At 39.1% G+C, this 22,320-nt stretch overlaps 1 protein-coding gene across 5 annotated transcripts in view; it reads left to right on the forward strand.

Annotated features, from left to right (window-relative positions):
• The window catches only part of adcy7 (adenylate cyclase 7), a 64,464-nt gene extending 42,170 nt beyond the window's left edge, over window positions 1–22,294 (forward strand). For 3 of the 5 annotated variants that reach the window (XM_040011825.1, XM_040011827.1, XM_040011826.1), the window contains exons 8-28: window positions 917–1,028; window positions 2,257–2,384; window positions 2,722–2,880; window positions 2,985–3,117; window positions 3,627–3,806; window positions 4,227–4,264; window positions 6,575–6,634; window positions 8,182–8,256; window positions 10,847–10,913; window positions 11,023–11,120; window positions 11,307–11,391; window positions 12,764–12,901; window positions 13,062–13,103; window positions 13,315–13,520; window positions 14,883–14,985; window positions 15,085–15,243; window positions 16,689–16,835; window positions 16,973–17,080; window positions 17,197–17,311; window positions 20,456–20,580; window positions 21,007–21,153. In XM_040011825.1, the coding sequence (XP_039867759.1) occupies window positions 917–1,028; window positions 2,257–2,384; window positions 2,722–2,880; window positions 2,985–3,117; window positions 3,627–3,806; window positions 4,227–4,264; window positions 6,575–6,634; window positions 8,182–8,256; window positions 10,847–10,913; window positions 11,023–11,120; window positions 11,307–11,391; window positions 12,764–12,901; window positions 13,062–13,103; window positions 13,315–13,520; window positions 14,883–14,985; window positions 15,085–15,243; window positions 16,689–16,835; window positions 16,973–17,080; window positions 17,197–17,311; window positions 20,456–20,580; window positions 21,007–21,153 (2,425 nt within the window). Of the gene's footprint in view, window positions 1–916; window positions 1,029–2,256; window positions 2,385–2,721; window positions 2,881–2,984; window positions 3,118–3,626; window positions 3,807–4,226; window positions 4,265–6,574; window positions 6,635–8,181; window positions 8,257–10,846; window positions 10,914–11,022; window positions 11,121–11,306; window positions 11,392–12,763; window positions 12,902–13,061; window positions 13,104–13,314; window positions 13,521–14,882; window positions 14,986–15,084; window positions 15,244–16,688; window positions 16,836–16,972; window positions 17,081–17,196; window positions 17,312–20,455; window positions 20,581–21,006 lie in introns of all 5 variants that reach the window. The other 2 variants (XM_040011828.1, XM_040011829.1) reach the window with 2 other exon arrangements.
• Window positions 22,295–22,320: the final 26 nt, after the last annotated feature.

Below are 22,320 nucleotides of genomic sequence, written 5' to 3' on the forward strand. Positions count from 1 at the left end.
GTCTTTAATAGGTCAGATAAGATATCAGTGTTCCTTTGTGGTTTGCTGATGGGTAGTTTTAATAATGCCTGGTCTGTGTTTCAGCATTTGAACCAAACATGCCTTTAAATCAGGTCTACTGAAGTTTAATGGGTGATAGTACAGATATTTTTGCCCGATCAATCCCGATCAGCACAGCCCATAATGGTCACAATGGATCATAATAGGCTGTGCTGAGAAAAGCTGCCGTTTTGGGGCCAAATTTGAAGGACTAAAACTGTTTGAGCTTTATGGCCATTAGTATCCTCCAGTCCACTGCACATTGGTTGATTGTTAACAGAACCTTCATGAAGTCCTTGTCAGCATCTATTGTTAATTGGTTGAGTGACGAAAGCCAATGATGAAAGACAGGATTTGTTGTTCTGCCAGTATTTGTTCTTTTTATCAGCCTGGGCATGTGAATCGCAATCACATGGGTTTGGCCCAAAGTAAGCTAAGCCTGGTGGTTTTCTTTAGGAATCTCCTCTTTTAGAATTTAAAGGATGGCTTAATTCAGTGGTTCCCAAACTTTTTTTGCTAGGCCCCCCTTTGTTTTACAAGAAAAATGTTCCCTGCCATGGAGGGGCCCCACCCTTTGGGAAGGTCTGGCTTAATTAGTGGGATTCTTGTAGTTTCTACAATCAAAACATCACCAAACAATTTTAATTTTGAGTTATTCAGTCAGGACCACTGTAGTATTTTTAAAAAAAAAAAAAAAAAAAAAAAGTTTGACATCAGATGTGTCATTGATAAAGTCAGAAGCATGTATGCATGTAAACTTTGCCAGCTCTAAAACCTATTTTGTTTGATAAATGCTTGTTGCACATGTTGAATGGGTATTCTTTCATTATGTGTGAATATTTCTGTGTTAAATGTTCGTTCACTTAATATCTTTCAGCATTCTGTATGCAGACATTGTCGGTTTCACCCGACTGGCCAGTGACTGTTCTCCCAAGGAGCTGGTCATTATGCTCAATGAACTGTTTGGCAAGTTTGACCAAATTGCCAAGGTGAGTTAAGACATTAAATAAAAATAGCTTTTATATCCAAGTGTCGAATGCCCAAAGGTAATAGGTTGCACAAACACAAAACTTCCATTGTTGACAAATCTCAAACACACCAATTTATTTAGCCATGCTAGCAAACATGCTAACATTTCAGCCTTGTGGAAACAAAATAGAGATCATATACTGTACATCAGCGGTCCCCAACCCCCAGGCCATGGACCAGTACCGGTCCGTGAGTCTCTTGGTGCCGGGGCCGTGAGAGTTGAGGCTCGGGTGTGAAATTTATGGTTTTCAGGGTTTTTATTGGTTTTTAGAGTTATTATTTTTTTTACTAGTTTTAATCATTAACTCAGTTTCCTGGGTCTTTTCCCGTTTGTTATGAATAAATCTTCTTTTTTTTGGTACTGGTACTGGTTTTATTTTGTTGTATTTATCCGCGACACCTTAAAGGCCGTGAAAATATTGTCGGACATAAACCGGTCAGTGGCGCAAAAAAGGTTGGGGAAAGCTGCTGTACATGCTGCAATCTGTCAGATGATTGGCTTAAAACAATCACATAGTAAATCACTTTCTAATCTCATATCACCCTCTTAAAAATATGCAACAGTAAGTATAAGTCTTAAAACAGAGTAGTGTATTTACAACACAGGTAGTAAGAAGTTTCTACAAGGCTACAAGTTTCATCATAAACATTCTGTATCTTTGTATATATCATTGTTTGCATTGGTGCTTGTTCACAAATGGAAGTTTAAGATTGAACTCCTCTCTGACAAAGCTTAGAAAGATCGCCCCCTCTGGCAGGAAGAGTTACATGCTCAAGACCAATTAAATGAAGATGCCAGGGGAGCCATGTTTAACCTCATGATAGTGTTTGGCTATACCATACTCCACATTTCCAGTACAAATGGCTGTTTTATGTTCTGAAATATGTTGTTTTTGTGCTTTCTCCAGCATAAGCTTGACCACAGGGGCATTTCTGGGCCCATTTATATTCAACTTGCACTTCAGTATTTGCCTCTTAAAGCACTGTTGGCACTATAGTGAAATAATCTTCATCTCAGAAAATCAGGGTCTGACAGCTGAAAAAGGAAACACTCACTAATTAAGGTCTGACTGAGGCACTTAATCCCTAATAGGCAAAGCTGTTTTGTGCAAAGTGGCACATTGATTGATTGATTGATTGATTGATTGATTTTGTGAATGACATATCCGTTTTTCTCATTCTTTAAAGGAAAACGAATGCATGAGAATCAAGATCCTCGGAGATTGCTACTACTGTGTGTCTGGGCTGCCGGTGTCACTGCCTAAACATGCAAAGAACTGTGTCAAAATGGGTCTGGACATGTGTGAAGCCATCAAGTAAGTTTTTCTTATAACGGTCACTTTTAGCTGTTTTTAACGTACAGTTATTTTCAAGATAGATTGTGTAATGTTTAAATAACCAGGATTTATGCATTAATTATTTATGAAGAGTTAATGTAACGTGTCAGTGGAAGGTATATTAAACTGCGTGGAAGGTCTAAGGGGAACATTTTTACCATACAGATTAAAACACAGAAACGTATGGTAGAGATGCACTGAGACACACACACATACATACATCCTTGCAGTGTTATTGTGTTTGGAATTACTGAAAATATAGAAATAATATTAAAGAATGAAAACAAGTTTTTGTATTTCTGCAAAACTCCTTCAGGCAGGTACGAGAGGCCACAGGAGTGGATATCAACATGAGAGTTGGGGTTCACTCGGGCAACGTGCTCTGTGGTGTGATTGGGCTTCGTAAGTGGCAGTTTGATGTATGGTCACATGATGTCACTCTAGCCAATCATATGGAGTCAGGAGGCCTTCCAGGGTAAGGAGCACTACCCTTTTTACCTTTTTCTTGTTTCACATTTAATATCGACTCTTAAAGTTGAAGTTACCAGATTCATTTATTTATTTTTTACATTTGACCAGACGTGTCCACATAACAGAGGCGACTCTGAAGCACCTAAACAAGGCGTATGAAGTAGAAGAAGGAAACGGTCACCTCAGGGACACCTACTTAAAAGAGCTCAACGTCCAGACCTACCTAGTCATTGATCCACGGGTAAGCTCTAAGTCCATATTCCTAAAAAACACAGTTTGTGAAGGATGGAGAGAAATCTTTAGCATTTCAAATGTCTCCTCATACAGATAACTGCTGTTAGGATTTTGAATTTTACTAATGAAACAATCATGTTAATCTTGTAAATCATTTTTATATATTTCACTTTGTATTTTGCACACTGTGGGGTTTTTTAAAATTGGATGTTGCTTGCCATATGTCAAAGAACAATACGTGTTGATATTTTAAATCTTTTTTCCCCTTCACACTATACTTTTGGGTGTTTGTTTCTGACGACCTCAGCAAACGTTTTTCCTTTTTTCTCCTTGGTGTCTCATCTTAGGTCAGATTTGTCACTATAAAGAATACTGCATAAATGTATTTTTTGTTGCAATTTTCATCTCTTTTTGAGCCAATGGGATGGATTCTTTGAGCTATTAGTACATGATATTCACTATCAAATCTTTGCATGTTCATCTACATCTTAAGTCTTAAGTCATCTACATCTTAAGTCCTCCCAGAACAACCAAAAGCCCCCCAAACCTCGGGTGAATGATGGTCTGAAGATGCGAGCATCTGTGCGTATGACCCGCTACCTTGAATCCTGGGGGGCTGTCAAACCTTTCGCCCACCTGCAGAACCGAGACGGCTTCACACCAGACACGATTGTCAATGGCAAACCACGTTTCAAGGTAAGGTCGCTGGATTGTACACCATGGTTTATTTACATTATTATCAAGATGACAATGAAAGAGAATAAAGTTGTTGTTTTCTTTGTGGCTTAGAATGGGATTATCGTGAGGTTGACCATGCACACATACATGCTTGGTCAGCATGCAGCAAAGGCAATGAGTGTGTATTACGTGATTTAGCAGAAGGGGATTTTAATGTTATTTCTGAATGTGATAAGTAAAGGAAATCAAACATATCAGAAGTCAGAAAAGCTTATTTTTACTTTCAAAGCATTGAATTTTTTAAAAAGCTTTAAGAAATCAAGAGATTTAAAAATTGATTTTACATGTCTTTCATCAAAACTAAGGAATCATTGTCTTGTGAGAACATTTCCAAACCAAAATGCTATATAACTACAGTATTATCCTCATCTTTTTCAGGATATTCCTTTGCGACCGAGCTCCAAGAACCCTGAGAGGTAAGACAAATCTTCAGCTGCTCCAGTAGCTACAAAATTAATTCACACATGACTCAAACACAACATGAAAGTTGACATCGACAAAAAGCTTTTTCACACATATGCACGCTGGCTTTTACAACCAACCTACTCAGTAGCATCATTATGACAACTGCCTTAAAAGAAAAGAGTTTCTGGCCAGCAAATTTTCCAGCCAGGACATTCTTATCAGTCCATAAACCCTGAAGTCTTTGCAATGTCTTTATTATAATTTATATAATAATAATACTGTATTATATAAGACTATATTGAAGCATTTAGAAGCATATTATAGTTTAACATCTTGCAGATGTTACATCAATGACTATATTCAGCTATACTTATGGAGATTAACATAATACCCAAAATGTATGCATTTCTGAAAGATCTGAGATTTCAGAGTCATTTTAGATGATATCCAAAACACCAAATAGCATCTAGCTTGTTATCCTCTAGAGTAACTTGCGGTGAGCGTACAAGCAGCGTGCTGAATATGTTCTTCTGTGTGTGCTGGGCTCTTGGAAGAGGAATATGGTACCATTCTTGTTCGTTATTCTAGCTGCTCAGCAGCCCTGAAGTCCTAAGACATCTAATATTGATTTTCAGCCTTGTGCCTTGCGCACAGAGATTTCTCCCAATTCTTGGCATACTTTTATGATATTATGTACTGTAAATCATTTGACAGTCAGCGTTTCACAATTTTAGGTTATTCTGAAATTGCCCATCTTTACCTCTGAGAAACACCCCCTGTTTAAGATGCTATTTTTATACCCAATCATGTTACTGACCTGTTGTCAATGAACCTAATTGCTTGCAAAATGTACCAGTTACTTTTTCAGCCTTTTGTTGCCCCATCCAAACAGTTTTGATTCGTGTTACTGCCATCACATTCAAAATGAGCTAATATTTTTCCTAAGATGGAACACCTTCTCAGTTTGGACACATGATATGATTACTTTGGGATTTCTTTCTTATTGTGGATGAAATGAGATCTGTAAATGACTGCATTCTCTTTTTACATATATTTTACAAAGCATCACGGCTTTTTTGGAACAGTGTTGTAAATAGCAGATGTAGTAGCATTAGTAGGTCACTTAATATGTAACACAGCTGTCTGACGGGCAGTTTATGCTCACTGTTGTCATGCCTTGCCAAAAATGATCTAATTAATGCTTGCGAATGGTGTTGTTTTTATTTTTTGCCCTGTCTTGCACGCTTTGTTACCAGTTTTTGCTCTGATGCACAGTCTGAAGGCAGGTTGGTCTCTACAAGAATTTCAAAAATACATCAGTCTTGAAGTGTAAAGTTTCCATCTTGGAAATCCGTAGCGAGAAATTGCTGAATGTTTTTATCATTTAGGAGAAAACTCCATTGTGTCAAGCATGAGTACAAATGTTTATGGTGCTTTGCTAACACCAAAGTTCATGCCAGCTTTGACTACAACTGCCATCATCTCCTGTTAGCGTGGTGAAGCAGTTTTTTTGGGGAGCTTCCCCTTTTTTCTCAGCACCAACACTTATTATTTAGGAGAAAACTGCAGTGCGTTAAGTGTGCTTCAAAAGCGAGTATAAACGTTTATAGCGCTCTGATTAGGTCACAGCTCTTGCAAGCGTAACTACACAATTAGTGTTTGTTGATTGGTACAGATTTAATATTTCTTAGAATCACAATGATTCTGTTTCATGGAAGCAAAAATAGTGCTCGAGGATTCGATTTGACTAACAAATAGAGATTTTTTTTTTTTTTTAAAGCTGTGCTGCAGTGGCAGTTATTCCTGCAGAGGGGTAGGAGTTCTAAGCAATATGAGTAGCCCTTCCACTAGCTTTAAATAATGCATAACCAAATTGATTGTGGTCATAGCTTTTAATGGTTAATTCTCTCTCCCCATCTGGTGAAGGCAGAATCAAAACAGCAAAGCTACTGATCAGTGGGCAGGACCCGCCTACACAAAGCAGTGTGGGCTGAAGTAATGTGATTAGAAGAGATAAGTGTGATCCAAGTGCACAAGCATTCCATCCTGAGAGTGTAGGTTTGTTGTATCGCGGAAACTGTCAATTTCATTCATGTATTCACAGTCCAATAAGGCTGAGGCTGTCACAGTGAAATGATCTACACGGTTTTAATGACACAACATGGTAGATTATGCTGATCTCTGATTAAAACTGACAGTTGTTATTGCACTACGCTCAATTTTTATCTTAAAATGATTATAAATCCTGTGGGTTTTCTTTGGCTCTGCGCTGCTCTGTTGTGATCGATGTATATTTGTGTTTTACTGTTGGACCCCGACAGCTTTGATGAGTCTCTAGAAGAGGCATTCTCCTTACCCGCCCCGCCGCTCGGCAACCCTAAGTGAGTGGAGCCTTCACGGCCCGCAAGGTCCTCAGTCCTTTCAGTGCAGTAGTTCTCAGCCTTTCAGCTTATTCTCCCCAACAAATGCCTCACGTGCGCTTGCGTAAATGCAGACTACAGCGAGCTGAGTTTTACTTTAAATTATGCACTTGCCATGTTTTGTTTTGTTTTCCCAGTCCCCTGCAATCAGTTCGCTTTATGCAGATAACGAAAGAAAAGTTTTAAAGGGGACCTATTATGTGTTTTTATATTTATTTTTTTTATTAAAGCTGTCACTTTTTACTCATGTATGTTATTTACACATATAAAAACAGCCTTTAAAATTCCGTATGACTAAACTTCAAACACGAGGAACAAAATAAGAATTATTTAACAATTATATTGGGGTTTTTTTCTTCTTTTGCTCAGCTCACCCACTTATGTTCAGTAGTAACAGTAGGCTAAATCGTAACCATTTGTGCTCTCTCTGTGTCTTTCTTGTTGTACTGGAAATGACATATGTGACATATCTGATATCATACATTCTGTGCCACTTGGGAGAGAAGCCAGCAGCGTTGATTTGTTACTCAGTTTCATAATTAAGTGTGCAAGTTTTTCAAAATCTTGAGTGTATAATTCAGTTAGAATACTTGACAGTTGTGAGTACAAGCATAGAAGCTTCACCCACCTGCCATTCAAGCCTTCTGTTTATGAGGTACCACCAATCGAAAGAAAGACGGCTGGAGATGGTAGGAACGTAAAACGGTGTGTACCAAACAGAGAATAACCTGAGGGGTGGCATCAAGTCCCAATATAAGATAATTAAAAAAATGTTTTGAACTCATGCACAGCAACTCGAGTGTAAGAGTAAAAATTTGGACCCGGAAGTGAGCAGAATAGGTCCCCTTCAAATATTTTATATGCATTTTTATAATAATTTTAAAAAGATAATTACTCTAAGTTTGAATGTAATAATTAAAAGCAATGAAATGTTAAAAACTAGACCTCCAGGTTGAGAACTACTGTCTTAGCAGAGAACCTTGCTGTTCTAACACTAACCCGTGCAGTGGTGTAATACGTATTTTCTGACCTTTTCTAACTGCTGCCTCTTTGTAACAGGGCAACATGCGATCTCGGAAGCCCCTAACCTTTGTTAGTGGACTGACATGATCCTATTAACGCTGATCACCTACTGGGGCTTGTGTGGTAATCAGGGTTTCTGCATCTGTGTGAATGTTTCCTTCCTGATGTAGCAGGGGGTTTCCGAGCAGGAGCACGACAGAAACACACCAACCAAATCCCACTGAGATCATCTAACACACAGATCTCTGCAGCATTACCGGCACACTCCCTTTCCGTACAGTAACACTCTTGCAGGCACAACCTACGTTTCCCTTTTCTCACTAATGCTCAGAATGGCATTAACCAAGTGGCCTCCAACCACAGCTACACTGGACCAGAGTGACCCACATGCTTGATCTGGTTTTCCAGCATCTGTTCCAGTCACTCTACATGTCTCTGTGTTTGTCTGCATGCCACTTCCTTATTGTCTCTGTTTTCTGGTCCAGGAAATCCCAGAAGACTCGGTTTGATGAGGAGCTGCACAATGAGATGACCATTACCATAGACGAGCTCAGCAACAAGTAGGTCGATTTCGGTCGAATCACAATTTATGCAATATTTGTAGCATATTTGATAAAATATTGTAATGTGTTGTATTTAACAGGTTTAAAGGAATTGCACAGTGGAGGAAATCCTCTGCTGAATTGTTTCTGATTGAGGGTTACATCTTGATCCTTGATGATAAGCCTGACTAATTGTTTACTCTGTTGTTTCCCTGAAATTCTGGATCGGCTGTGTGACCGTTTCTATATGCCAAGATGTTGCAGTTTATTTTTATTCAGCTACTATTGCTTGGTTGTTGGTAATGCTGGTTGTTGATACAACCAACAAAATATTAAAATCCATTAACCCAATTTAAAATTCAGCGATCTGACACCAGCCTGTGTCACAAGCTTTTACTTGAAACCAGCAGCAGCTGAGGCCCTGTGTTGGTTTACCTGCATCCTCTCATGTCAGGTGCTGATCAGAAGTGAGCACAGATGACAAATTTGTTCGCGTTTGGCTCATTTGGTTTGTGCTTTTGTGGTATAGATACCACAGTTTTGCTTAACTGGTCTGTGACAAAAATATTTGCACAAAACAAAAAGCTCATGGTGACCGTAAGAGAAACATTTTGTCACTGAATTTATACTCTGGTACATTAAAAGTGCATGCATGGATCTGATGGAGCAATAGATTACAGACAATGATTTAACTGTTATTCGAAATGTCACATTAGTAATCTAACTGTGACTGAACTTTTAGACCTTGGTCGTGTCCAAATTCATGGGCTGCATCCTCCTGAGGCCGCATTTGTAGACCGATTACGTCACAGCGACGCGCCGAAGGCTGTCCAAATTCGTAGACTCCTCCGAATGCAGCCGACAAATGCGTCCTCCTTTTCCCCGAATTTGAAGGATGGGTCGGGTGTGTCCTTCGTGGCCTACCATATCCCAGAATTCATAGCGCGGCCCAGCCAAACTCCAGGTTCCAACAATGGCGGCCGCTACTAAGTTTTAAAATTACTCATACTAATCTTTCTGGGTCACAAAATAAACTTTTAACATATTTTCAGGCGAGAAAGTAGCTGTGTAAACATCAAATATCTGCTCGGTTTATCAAGATATCGCATATTTGCAAAAGTGCTTCGACGTTTTCGGAGGCTTCTGCTACCCACCAGCTCGATAGCTAGCCGGGAGCTCGAGGGTTACTGATGCGGCTGAGAACGGCACAACTCCCGGCACATCATTTTCAGATCACCGCGGACTTTCGCTGCTCGGGTTAAACGTAATATATAAGTCACTTAAGACAACCTAAAAATGTTATTGTTGGGCTTTTTTTCAGTGTTTTGTTTGTTCGTGAGGAAATCGGTTTGGCTGAGATTAAAGTTATTAGATTAGATTAGATAAAATAAAACTTTATTAATCCCCCGGGTGGGTTCCTCCTTGGTTTTTACACAGCTGACTAAACGTCAAACAGAAAACTGATTAAACAGAAGTATGAGACAGTCGAGAATTTACGCCAGTGTCCTGTTATATTTTAGATGGCAAGGAGCAGACGGCTGAGTTTACTAAACTCCACCGAGACAGCGGTGACGCTAATCAGAAGGCTAGACCGTCCAATTTCACGGCCGTTTACTTCCGGCCTACCCGACCTTCTGAGGACCCGGCCCACGTAGACCGCGAAGGCCGGGTCCTCAGGAGGATGCAGCCCATGAATTTGGACACGACCCTTGACTGACTGTGCAGATGTTTTAGATAATTAGTGAAGTTGCTGCTTTACAGCTTCAGATATTACAGATTAAAAATAAAGCTTCTCTGAAATCGGAGGCTGCAGCTAAAACATGCATATCGTTCCAGCTGTTGCGCAATGATTTCATCTCATGAAACTGAATGGAAATGATGCACCAATTTAAAAATAATAATAATAATAATAAGAGCAAAACGAAAAAGGTGATACAGTTTTGTGTGTGTGTGTGTGTTTTCTACTGTTAATTTATAATTATGTGTATTTTTTTTTGTTATCAGAGATGTTTTTGTATATGCACAACCACGAGGATACAAAAGGTTATCTAAGTAGATTTAAGAGCAAATTTAATTTGCCTTCTCTGTTCAGCACACAAAGAAATTAAAGAAATAAAGAAAATTGTATAAGAATTGTTCTGCCCTCCTTTGAATTGGAGCCTTAATGATAAGTGAGCACTTAATACTTAAGAGATAACTATTAATGTTGTAGCATTTATTTGCCATTGCACTGACCTCCACTTAAAGCTGTGTGCAATGTCTTTGTTAATCTTAGAGGTTAAAACATGCAGATTAAGTTAAGAGCCCCCATAATGATCTGTGGTGTTCAGTAACATTATTTGTTTATAATGAACAGAAATTATGACCTCAGTTTTTTTTTCATGTTTTGAAATTTTTTTTTCCTTTGCCGTTGCATCAAGTTGTTGCATCAGGTGTGATCCAACACAGAGCAGTGCAGCATGTGCCCAGTGCTCACCTTAAAAACAGTCACAATACAGAGCACCTGAAATGTAAATCTCATAGAAGGAGACTGTTAATAACTCAGATTCCACCTTCATTCCCTGCTTTTCTTCTTCCATGCCCACTTACCTCCCTTCATGTGTTGTAGGCAGTGGTACAAGTTTGAAGAGAGCGGCTTAGCTCTGTGGTTTCTGAAGAAAGATCTGGCAAAACAGGTTGGAGAGATTTAATGTTCAATATAAATGACTGCTTCATCATACTTTTACATTTTAGTCATTTTAATACTGAAAAAAAAACATAATAAGTGTCTTCCGCCTTTCTTAGTATCGAGCCCTGGATTTGCCGATGTTCAAACACTACGCCAGCTGTGCCACCTTCATCTTCCTCTGTATCTTCATCATTCAGATGTTTGTTGCAAGGGAGTGAGTATGTTTTTAAGTTTTTCGGATATTTGAATATCTGTTCTTCTCATGAGTACAAACTCGAAGGAGGAACAGTTTTTTGAGCATTTGAAAAAGGTTTTAAAGCGCACGACGAAGACGTTTTTATATTTAGAAGATGAGCTGGAGATTGATGTTATTTTGTTTTTTCATTCGTGTCTTCCTAAGGCAACAGAGACTGGCGGTGTTATTTGGAGGGCTGTTTTGTGTGCTGCTCCTGGTCCTGGCGATCTGTTACGCAGGTCACTTACAGGTTTGTCCATTGATTCACATCCAGTATCTGGTTATTTGAGTGATTTAGTACAAGATTCTTTTCAGGCCCCGTTTGTAGAAACCAGGAGAAAAAGCCTTAATGACACAACAACTCTTTCATGCATCTTTACAGTAACATCTAAAGCCAAGCTGGATGCTGGTCAAGCATCAGTGATAAATAGTTTCTCGTTTATCTAGAAACACATTTTAATATTGCATATTCTTAACACACAGGTGTTTTGCTGAAGACATTCAATTTAATTTCCTTGTGCATGGGAAGTAGAAGTTTAATGTTAAATTCTTTATAGACTTTTTTTCAACACATGATGATGATGATGATGATGATGATGATAAGGATAATTATTATTGTTATTACTTTGTAAAAAAAAAAAGAAGTTTAATTTCCCAGTAAGTACATAAATATAATCAAATCAAATCAAATTTCTATTTTTAATGTTTTATATTCGCAGCGTTTTTAAGAAAATACCAAGGGGATGGGACAAAAATGTCACAACTTTCCACGTTTCTTAACTTGTCAAGATATAATACAAAATTCCTGCGTGGATCACTCCTAAAATCAAGTCCAGTGCAAATGCAGTGTTTAATTAATTAATTAGAAAAACAAACAAACAAGAAAACACAAAGACTTTTAAAAATATGTTTAAAAAAATGAAAATGAAACAATGTATTAGGCAAATGACAAACTGAATTCATGCTTCTATACCTAAATTCGGCACACTGGACTTCTCTTAGAAGTCAGAAATTAATCAAGCGTAACAATCATTGAAGTAACAATTTCAAAATTGGCATCTGAACCAAAAAATAATGTGTTTTCCCTTTTTTTTTTTTTCCTGTCTTTTTTTTATCTTATAAATTTGAAAAATCATGAATAGCGGTAATTATATATTGGCATTAAAAATATTATTTTGATTAAAGACCTTGCACATACTGGTGGATCAACCATTACAGAAACGCAAGAATTGATTTTAGTACCCTTTAGTTACCCTGCCACCAGCCCCCACCCACCCTATTGGCACAAGTAATAAAAGCATGAGTGAAAAGGACTTGTGTTTTTGTGCACACTGTGCCAGAATTAGATGATCTGAGAATGGAAACATGGCATGAAAACTATCTCCTGCATTCACTGGGCTACAGCTTACTATAGACGCCCTTCTGACTCTGCAGATGACATCTGACATTCTGTTCTGGACATGCAGTTTTTTGGTTTTCAACTCAGACAGATTCCTTTCCTTGAAAGAGCTAGCTGTGAATCACTCATGCATGCTGTCTGCAGATAGCTGACTGTAAAAAAGTCACGTTGCTCGTACCTGTTTGATTGCATTTTGTCTTTTTTTCCCCTCATTTCATTGCAGCGCCTGTTTCCGGAGAAGCTGTCAGGTTGCCGGTGGCTGCCAGCTGTGTCAGAGGCAGTGGTTAAACAGCCGTTTGTGCGCCTCCCTCTGGCAACCATCACCACAGCGGTCATCATTATCATGGCTGTGTTCAACCTGGTGAGACTCTGCTCACATGTTGAAGGCTAAGACAGATCCATTTAGTACTCTGGTATTTCTAGCTGTGCTGCACTTCATAAATGTCATGCCAAGCTTCAAAGCATGTTGTCCGGTCGTTGCTTGTCAGTTGTTTATTTATTTGTTTTTCCACTCCCTGCAGTGCTTTGACCAGGCAGATAAAGACGACTACTCTTGCCTTCCCGTGAGTGATAGATTTAATCCCAGACACGATGGTGTTTAAATAGCAGTATTACATTTTAGTGTAAAGTAGTGTGTATTAATTGTAGTTCTCCTAACAGTAAAAAAGAGTGTAGTGTTTTACTTGTTTGCATGCTGCTTATAAATTTGATTTAGGACATTATTTAGATTTGCTACAAGTCTAATTCCATTTTATCCCCTTTTCTGTCCCTCAGTACTCTGTCTACTGCTGCATCCTATCACTCATTGCCTGTGGAGTTTTCCTTCGGATGAGCTTTGAGCTTAAAGTGCTCTTTCTGACTGTGGCCTCCACGGCATATTACGTCATCATTATCAGAAACACGCATACATCCTTTTATGAATACAGCAAAAACCTCAGCACCAAGAACGACCTTGAAATCTTCACAAATTTGAACTGCAGGTGAGACTGAAGGAAAAGGGTGAATCCCACAGCTTTTCGGGAAATGTATTATTTCCTGTTTTCACGCTGATGACCTGCAAATGTATCTACGTACCTGTGGCTTGTGACCAGTGAAGTTACCGCACCGACAGCAATCACTTTTGTGTTGCTTTAACTATCTCTGTCAGATTCACTTTATGCCACAACTCACACAGGTTAGGCTGTTGTTTATTGGCTGAGTGAAGCACTGGAGACCATGAACTTTGGAGGACTTAATTCTTACTTTATTTACTCTCAGCTTTCTGAGCTCCAGCTCTCCAGCTACCGATCTCTGTGGTTGTCTCACAGGAGTTTGTTTGTTTGTTTGTTTCTGGTTTGACTGAGTTGCTGCAGTTTGGCGTTCAATTTTAGCTTTATAATCCTGTTTTGTGTACAAACTGTGTGCTGCATCAGGGACATTTGTTCGCACTATTTAGCCAAGTAGTTTCCCCCCACTATTTGCCTCAGTAGGGAGACTAGTGAATTAATAAAGTTGAAAGTTAAAAAAAGCAGGATTTTGATTGGTGGAATAATCTTTTTGTTTAGATTGTGATATTATCCTGGATATGGTGACAGCCTTAATGCAAACATGCAAAGGTTGCATTTTAGATTGCATCTGCTAGCATCATGTTTTCTTTATCTGAATCAGTGTATGGCTGCAGTGCAGTAATATTTATCATATAACATCAGATCTACTTCAGCCTAATAGTCAAGACCTGCGTCAGAGCAGCCAAAACATTATCAACGAGCAAATGGCTTAAATCGAGTAGTTCAGTGAGAAAGAATATGACAAGAGTCTAAAATATTATAACAATCCTCTCTAAAGTAAATTAACTGTAATTTCATAATGCAAAATAAAATCCAATAAAACAAGCTTAGTGAGTATGACAAAAGAAAAGGCACAGCAAATGTCAGGTGATGAGAAAGTGGCTCAGTGGAAACTGTTCTGATTGTAGTCTTTAAAAGATGGATGTAACCATAGTGATCTTAAGGAGTTTGGACTCATTTCGAAACTTTAGTGTTTTATGTTGTGTTTGTGTTTTTTTTTTTAATCTTATCAGAGGTTAGATTGCTACTTCTGGGGTGGTCTATCACACATCATACCATAATCTTAATCAGACAAGTCAATAAAAATGATCTAAGGCACCAATATCTGCATATTTCTTTCTGAATACATGAATGAATTGGATTCTTAATCAGAGAATTATAGCAGAGAATTTTAGTTTACTGTTATGCCACCTTATACTTTTAATCACTAGTGGTCAAAGTCATAACCACTGCAAGTTATTATTTTCCAAGTAAAAGTGGAGTCTGTGATTGGTCATGTTCTTGCTTGTCTTGCAGTGTAGAAATCCTGAAATGTTTAGGGCTGGTAAAACATCCCCAGTATATGAGTTGCATGTACATCACGCTTTTCCTGGTCACCATGTTCATCATCTCACTGCAGGTAAATGACAGTTTTTTGTTTGCTGAATTATTTTAAAAAACAAAAAAATTATCTCTTGTGCTGATTTTCCTCTAAACTTGCCATTCCTGTGGATTACAGAACGAGTACTGCTTCCGCCAGGACTTCCTGCTAAAGAACAAGAACCACACAGAGCAGGATGAGATCGAGACGAGAGAGAACTTGAACCGCCTGCTGCTGGAAAATGTGCTGCCGGCCCACGTAGCAGCGCTGTTTGTTGGGGAGAATAAGAAGAACGAGGTGAGATTTCCAAAGTTGATTCTAGTCCCCTGGATGCTATGAAGGACTGGTGAAGAGAGTTAAAAACAAAACACTCCCGTGAGATAACCCCCCATCATTACATACTGAAAGTGAACATGAACCAGGCGGCAATAATGTGACCAGTTATCTGAGGTCATCTTAAAAAAATAAATAAATAATTGTTATTTCCAGCATGTGGATTTTGGGTTTTAAAAGACTCAAAGAGAGGGACCTTTGAAACATAATACTGTACACAATCAGCTGCTTACTCATCAGGTTTTCACTGACACCGAGAACAGGACACAGAAAGTTGTGCTGGACATATTTTAACCTCCTAGAACCTGGCGTAAACATATGTGGACATCACATTTTGGGACATCTAAACCAAAATACTTAATTTTTCTCTACAAGGGCCTGATATCCACTTGCGATTATACTGCCACTGTTCTATCAAAATTTGAAACAAATGTCCTCATATGTGGATCTAATTTTTCTCAAAAACAAAAATTAGGTAAAATAAAAATCTGGTAATTCTTTGTTTTTACATTCTTTAGGTCCCAATCAGACCAAACAGCAAAGAAAAATTAAACATGCATGCCATGAAAGAGCTCGGGTCTTAGGAGGTTAAAGTACAAAGTTCATCAGGAGTGGCTACAAGCGGAGATGCCTTTCAGTGTCTTGCTGCTTCATTGTTACACTGAGCATGAATTGCCCTTTCAGTGTTATCACAGTTAGTAGAAGTAACAGGAAGGTTTAAGTATCTAAATGTAGCAATCCCAATAATCTTCATATTTCCTTGGTGAAACAATGCGAAAATGTAAAAACATGGCGCGGGGGAAACGGCCAGCTCCTTAAGCCTCAATGTGCCAGAGGAGTGTGGGTATATAGAGGTGCTTTATACATTTCAATCATTTACTGCTTGAGTTTGATATAACCACACAACAGAACCCTTTTTGGAGCCATAATTGTGACGAAGTGAAGAATTTAGATAACAGGCTGGCATGCTACTGTCAGCTAGGGGTGGGTTTTGATAATCGATTTATCGATTAAAATCGATTCTGGCTTGGATAATGTGATATCGATTCATTAAAAAAATTTTTGCCCGAAATGCCAGAATCTCAGGTGAAACTTCACAAAATTTCAACAACCACCAAACAGCTAAAACAGTAAATGAGAGCAGGTACACGGATACCCAGCCCTACTATCAGTGATATGACTCTGCAGCTATCACAGAAAATCAGGAGTGGCAAGTAACGCAAGCAAGCTTCTTGAGTACAGCATGGCAGTAATTATTCAAAAAGAAAAACTACAAACTATATAAGCAGAACTCTATACTATAACTCTACAAATAATCATAACTTCCAGATAGCGTGGCTCCATACAACATAAAAGTAACATGTTGCCTGTACAAGCTTTATCTGTTGGTTTTGTGCTTTTCCCAACAGGACCTCTACTACCAGTCCTATGACTGTGTGTGCGTGATGTTCGCTTCGGTGCCGGATTTCAAAGAATTTTACACCGAGTGCGATATCAACAAAGAAGGTCTGGAATGCTTGAGACTTCTCAATGAGATCATCGCTGACTTTGATGAGGTCAGGAAGTCAAAGTCTTACCGAATATTTGTCTGAAATACAAATGTCAGGGGCTAATCATGAAGACCCTGGCATGGTTGGGATGATAAATGCGCGCACCCCTCATTTTGTTTGTTTGTTTGCCTCTAACTCAACAGCTGTTGTCCAAACCAAAGTTCAGCGGTGTGGAGAAGATCAAGACAATCGGCAGCAGTTACATGGCTGCTGCGGGGCTTAGTGGGTCACCTGGTCAGGAGAATAATCGGGTGAGGTAGTTACTACTTCAGACCAGGGTCGGGCTTTAACTTTAACTGTTTGAAAGCAAGCCATGACCAAACCTCATAATTAGGCTGTGGACTGACATCACTCTGTGTTGTTTTAGGACAGAGAACGGCAGCACGCCCAGATAGGGATCATGGTAGAGTTTGCCATCGCTCTGATAGGCAAGCTAGATGGCATCAACAGACATTCCTTCAATAGCTTCAGGCTTCGTGTGGGTGAGTGTGCATAAACCTTTAATTCAGTAAATACTGCATTGTGCAGCCTCCATCTCTGTTAAGGCTGGCACAGGTTTCCTTGGTTACTCAGTACATGATTGGCATTCATGTACTGTTCTTGCAGTGAGAGTACTAGCATTCACTGACACAGGTTGTTAAAAGCTCATGCCTATAAAAATAGTCACAGAATTTCTGGAGTTGAGGCATTTTCTTCGTGTTAAAGCAGTTCCCACTTTATATCAGGTTGAGGCATGCATAAATTACTCCACTGTAATGTGGTGGAGTATTTTTCCTATTTACCCTAAAATAAAAAAAACAATAGATCTCACAGAAGAACGCTATATGAGAAATGTCACTGGCCATAGTAAGTTCTCCTGCAGACCCTCTTTTCTTAGTGACAATCTGGGACTTAATGAAGCAATAATGCTTCTATTCTATTGGTTCGAGCCCCGGCTTGGACAGTCTCGGTTGTTGTGTCCTGGTGGTGGTCAGAGGGCCCGGTGGTGCCAGTGTCCGGCAGCCTCGCCTCTGTCAGTGCGCCCCAGGGTGGCTGTGGCTACAATGTAGCTTGCCATCACCAGTGTGTGAATGGGTGGATGACTGGTTGTGTAAAGCGCTTTGGGGTCCTTAGGGACTAGTAAAGCGCTATACAAATACAGGCCATTTACCATGCCAAGGAAACTGGAATTTAGTGACTTGTGATAACCTAATGGGTTTTCATCCGAACTGTACTGAAACCTTAAGGTCACATTTGTTTTCTTATCGGCAATAACTTGTTGATTATGATGGATCCTGAAGCTACTACCTCACTGACGTTCTGGTTTAAAAACGTAACTTTGACACACCAGCAGAGCTGTGGAGTAACAGCACAGCTTCAGAAGGTCACAAAACTGAAAACTGTTACAACAAAATGTTCCTTTAAGTCTAATTTCAAAGTGATCGTGCTGTAAAGGGAAGTTCAGTTTTTGTGCGTAGCCAATTTCAAGCAGAAGCCTTAGGCTGTACAAGGATCTTCCTGTGCAGTTAAACAGGAGAGGTAAGACGTGTAGGCAAACATGCAAAATGTTACAGATTCACCTCAGGATGTACTGGGTCCAGTACTATCAGTAGCTCTCATATTCGGCTTTGTGAAACAGAGCCCATCATTTCAGATACATCTTTTCCTTTTATTTTTACTGCATTCTATGTGGTTCTTTTTACCAATACGGATCAGTTACTATGAGCCACTTTAGTCCATCAAATAGCAGGACGCGAATGTTTTACTCAAATATAGAGCCAGAACCTTTTAGAGAGTCTGACAAACATCATCCTCCGCTTTTTGTGTCTACAGTCCTGACATCTATGATAAAAACAATCAAAACATTTACATTTTTGGAGTTAAAAATGCACATAGTACAAACAGTGAAATTTTTAATTGAGTGGCATCATTTTTCTTCATCAGTGGCTGTGTGCAACCACCTTAAAACCTCCTTTGTGTGTTTATTAAAAAGATATACATTCTCTTTAATGCACTCAGAGCCTGAGTACATTCATTGATTAGAAGATTAGTTTCCCGTTAGTCACCTAATGTTGTGAACAGCTTTGCACTACCAGTTAAAACAATAGTTTAAAACGACTGACGACAAGCCAGAATGTTGCTTGATGCCTGCTGCGAGCCTCGCTTCCAGTATCGACTCACCACACATTTTATGAGTTTCATGACGCTAGTGCTGGATTGGACTCCTTCAACAAGCGGCTGGAAATATTCCAGAGTATTTTGGTCTATATAGACATGATAACATCACACGGTTGCTACAGATTTGTTGACATAAATCTCCTGTTTCACCGCATTCCTAAGGTGCTCTGTTTTGTTGAGATCTGGTGACTGTAGAGGCCAGTTGTGGAGTACAGTGAAATTCTTGTCGTGTTCGAGAAACCACTTTGAGATGCTTCGAGCTTTGCGACATGGTACACTATCCTGCTGGAAGCATTTGTCAAAAGATGGGATCAAAAGATGAGTTGGTACTAAGAGACCCAAAGTGTGCCAAGAAAATTTACTCCATACCATTATGCCTCCACCAACAGCCTGTACTGTTGATACGAGGCAGGACGGATCCCTGCTGTTATGCTGTTTACACCAAATTCTGACCCATCTGATCGTTGCAGCAGGAATCAAGACTCATCAGGCCACAGAACGTTTTTCCAGTCTTTCTACCAAATTTTAGCGAGAATCGTAGCTTCACTGTTTTGCTTCAGTCTTCTGTATGTGAGTGTATGCCTCACGTGCATTCATTATCTTTGCCATTAAAAACGAAAAGAATACATGGCAAGAAAACTGGAGTAGATTCCAGCCACCCCCTGACCCTGGATTGGGTAAGCAGAACAAAAATGAAAGGAAGGAGATGGTCAGAAAGATCAGAATAACAAGTGCAGGCATTTCAGAAATATTGTTAACACTTGAATAAAATTCGAACCCAGTAGGCGTGTTTTTCAAACAGTTCATATTATATTTTGAATCCATCTGATTCAGAATACCTGCGTATGCTGATTTGAAGCTTGTGTTTCTGCCGGTGCCCATAGTCTTGCATTTATCAGAGTTAGACAGTAGAGGTACCGTTTTATATTGGTTTAAAATACACAGAATTTCTCAATTTGTTTCATTTCAGTAGCGTGATCAGTTGTGAAGTCTTTGCACTGAAACATCTTAATAATTAGTATGAACTTTTACATTTCTATCATGTTTTCAAAGCAAATCCTACTCTGTTTTAGACTCACCATGTCTTTAAGAGCAGTTACAGTATTGTCTGTGTCTTTTAGTCAGGTACTTCAGCATCTGCTGCACAAAAGCTTTTCTTTTAAAAATTTATGGGCCACTCAGAAAATTTCTCTTGTGGTCTAATGGCCTTGATTATAAACTGATTGCAAACTAACAGCACTGTATTAATGCATTAAAATGTTTCTTTTATTTCTTCCTAATATTTCGCCTTTTCTGGTACCTCTGATCCTCTGTCACCTCAGCCTTCAGTAGATGAAATATTTTTCTTATTCAGTCTTACATTTTCATTCCATTTTACCTCTATAAACACTGCACATGAACTTTACAGACTTTATTATAAAATACAGCATTAAACTTTAACATATTGGGGGCTTGTTTTTCTTCCACAGGAATTAATCATGGCCCAGTGATAGCCGGAGTAATCGGAGCAAGGAAACCTCAGTATGACATCTGGGGCAACACAGTCAATGTAGCCAGCAGAATGGAGAGCACTGGAGAGCTGGGAAAAATCCAGGTATGTTCTTTAAGGTCAAATGGTCACTTCTCACACAGCGTATCTCAACATTTACAAAAGATCCAATTTCGAACTGGACTCGGGTTTTATTTTCCTTACCTATCTCAACTGCTGCAAAAATAAACTCCTCCTGTCCTTAACCAGCCACGAGAACAACCTCTGAGAAAACCGTTACATTGTTTCTTTCTCTTCCAATTGCACTTTATGCTCTGTATCACATTTTTTGGCAGATCAAAAGCTATTCATGCTTTAACTTGATAAAATATGTAAATTACTTTGGAATCAAAGCCATTAGCAGAGGCAAAGTGCCACCTGAGATGCGTATTGTTTAATGTAGTCACGGGAAAACGATTTTGCTGCAAGGAAGGTCTCGCATTGAATTTGGGCTAATCCAATTTCCTTTCCGTTTGCTTTGCCTGCTTTCAGGTAACAGAGGAAACGTCTGTCGTGTTGCAGGACCTGGGCTACTCATGCGAGTGTCGAGGACTAATCAATGTGAAGGGGAAAGGGGAGCTCAAAACTTTCTTTGTGTGCACCGATATGAGCAAGCAGCAAGGTATGGGTCTGAGCTGAGGCCAGGTCAATGCTGCAAAAAGAACTGGGGACAAACTAGTTTACAGACTTCTGCTGGTCACACATGCGGACCTGCTAGCTGCGTTCCTGTGATGTTACTGAATTAAGGATTTTTAAAGGAACTGCTTATTTGCTGTGTGGTGGATATTGCATTCAACACCCAGCATCTCATGGTTGGATCAGGAGATGACTGAGGAGATGGTCAGTATGTACAATCACCATCTTTTTCTAGTCACAAACACATTGACACAAGTGATCGATCACTTTTGTACTATTTTCCATGTCTGTAATTTTATGTGATAGAAAAAAAACGTGTATTGTACTAAAGCCAAATGCAGTTGAGATTTTGGATGTCCATTTTGGTCTTTTAAAACAAAAAATAAGAGGGGGAAAAATCTCCAGTGGATTCTGTTTGAATCTGAAAGTTGTATGGGTTTCGTTTTGAGAGGCGATGGACACTGTTGCTGTTACTGTGTAATGAGCCAGACATAAATGTGTTAAGCTGTTTCAATGTCAGAAACCAGCTGTGCAGAAGACAGGGAAACTTCTCTTGCTCCCATCTATAGAAGTAAATCTAGAAAGCTTTACTTTGTGGCTAAACTGCAAATCCTGAAGCAGATTAAGATTAGGTTTCCATCACTTTGTGGTCTTTATGTGACCTTTTAGGAATTCCAGCTGTGCTGTTTGGCCTTAGGAACAATAATTTAATATTAAGGTACATACTGTATTTCAAGAGGAAATACATTTTCTTTATGTATGCCATCTGTGTAAGTGTTTAATCTGCTCAGATAAGAAATCAATTTTCAGCATCTTTGCCTGCCTGTCTCCATATATGCTGCGATGAAGGGTATCTGTGACGCTCTCTTCGATGTCCTCGATCTGTGTGATCTAACAACCTGCCTGCTGTGAATGTTTTTTCTGGCCCCAGCTCAGAGACCACTTAAACTGATCTGGATCACTTTCTGTGCCTCTGAAACTTGTCTTGTGGCCTTATCTTCTGAGACCAACATTTTGTCTGTAATTGTGGTTACATAATATTAACAACAATAATAATAATAATAATAATGTACTGGCCTTTCCGTGAACAAATGTGACATTGACTTTTGTACAGTTACAGAATGTAATAAATGTTTTAAGTCTGCAGTTTGTCACGCAGCGTTACACAAG

The sequence above is a fragment of the Simochromis diagramma genome, unplaced genomic scaffold (assembly GCF_900408965.1).
Source record: "Simochromis diagramma unplaced genomic scaffold, fSimDia1.1 OVJJ01000603.1, whole genome shotgun sequence".
In the NCBI taxonomy this organism is placed as follows: Eukaryota; Metazoa; Chordata; class Actinopteri; order Cichliformes; family Cichlidae; genus Simochromis; species Simochromis diagramma.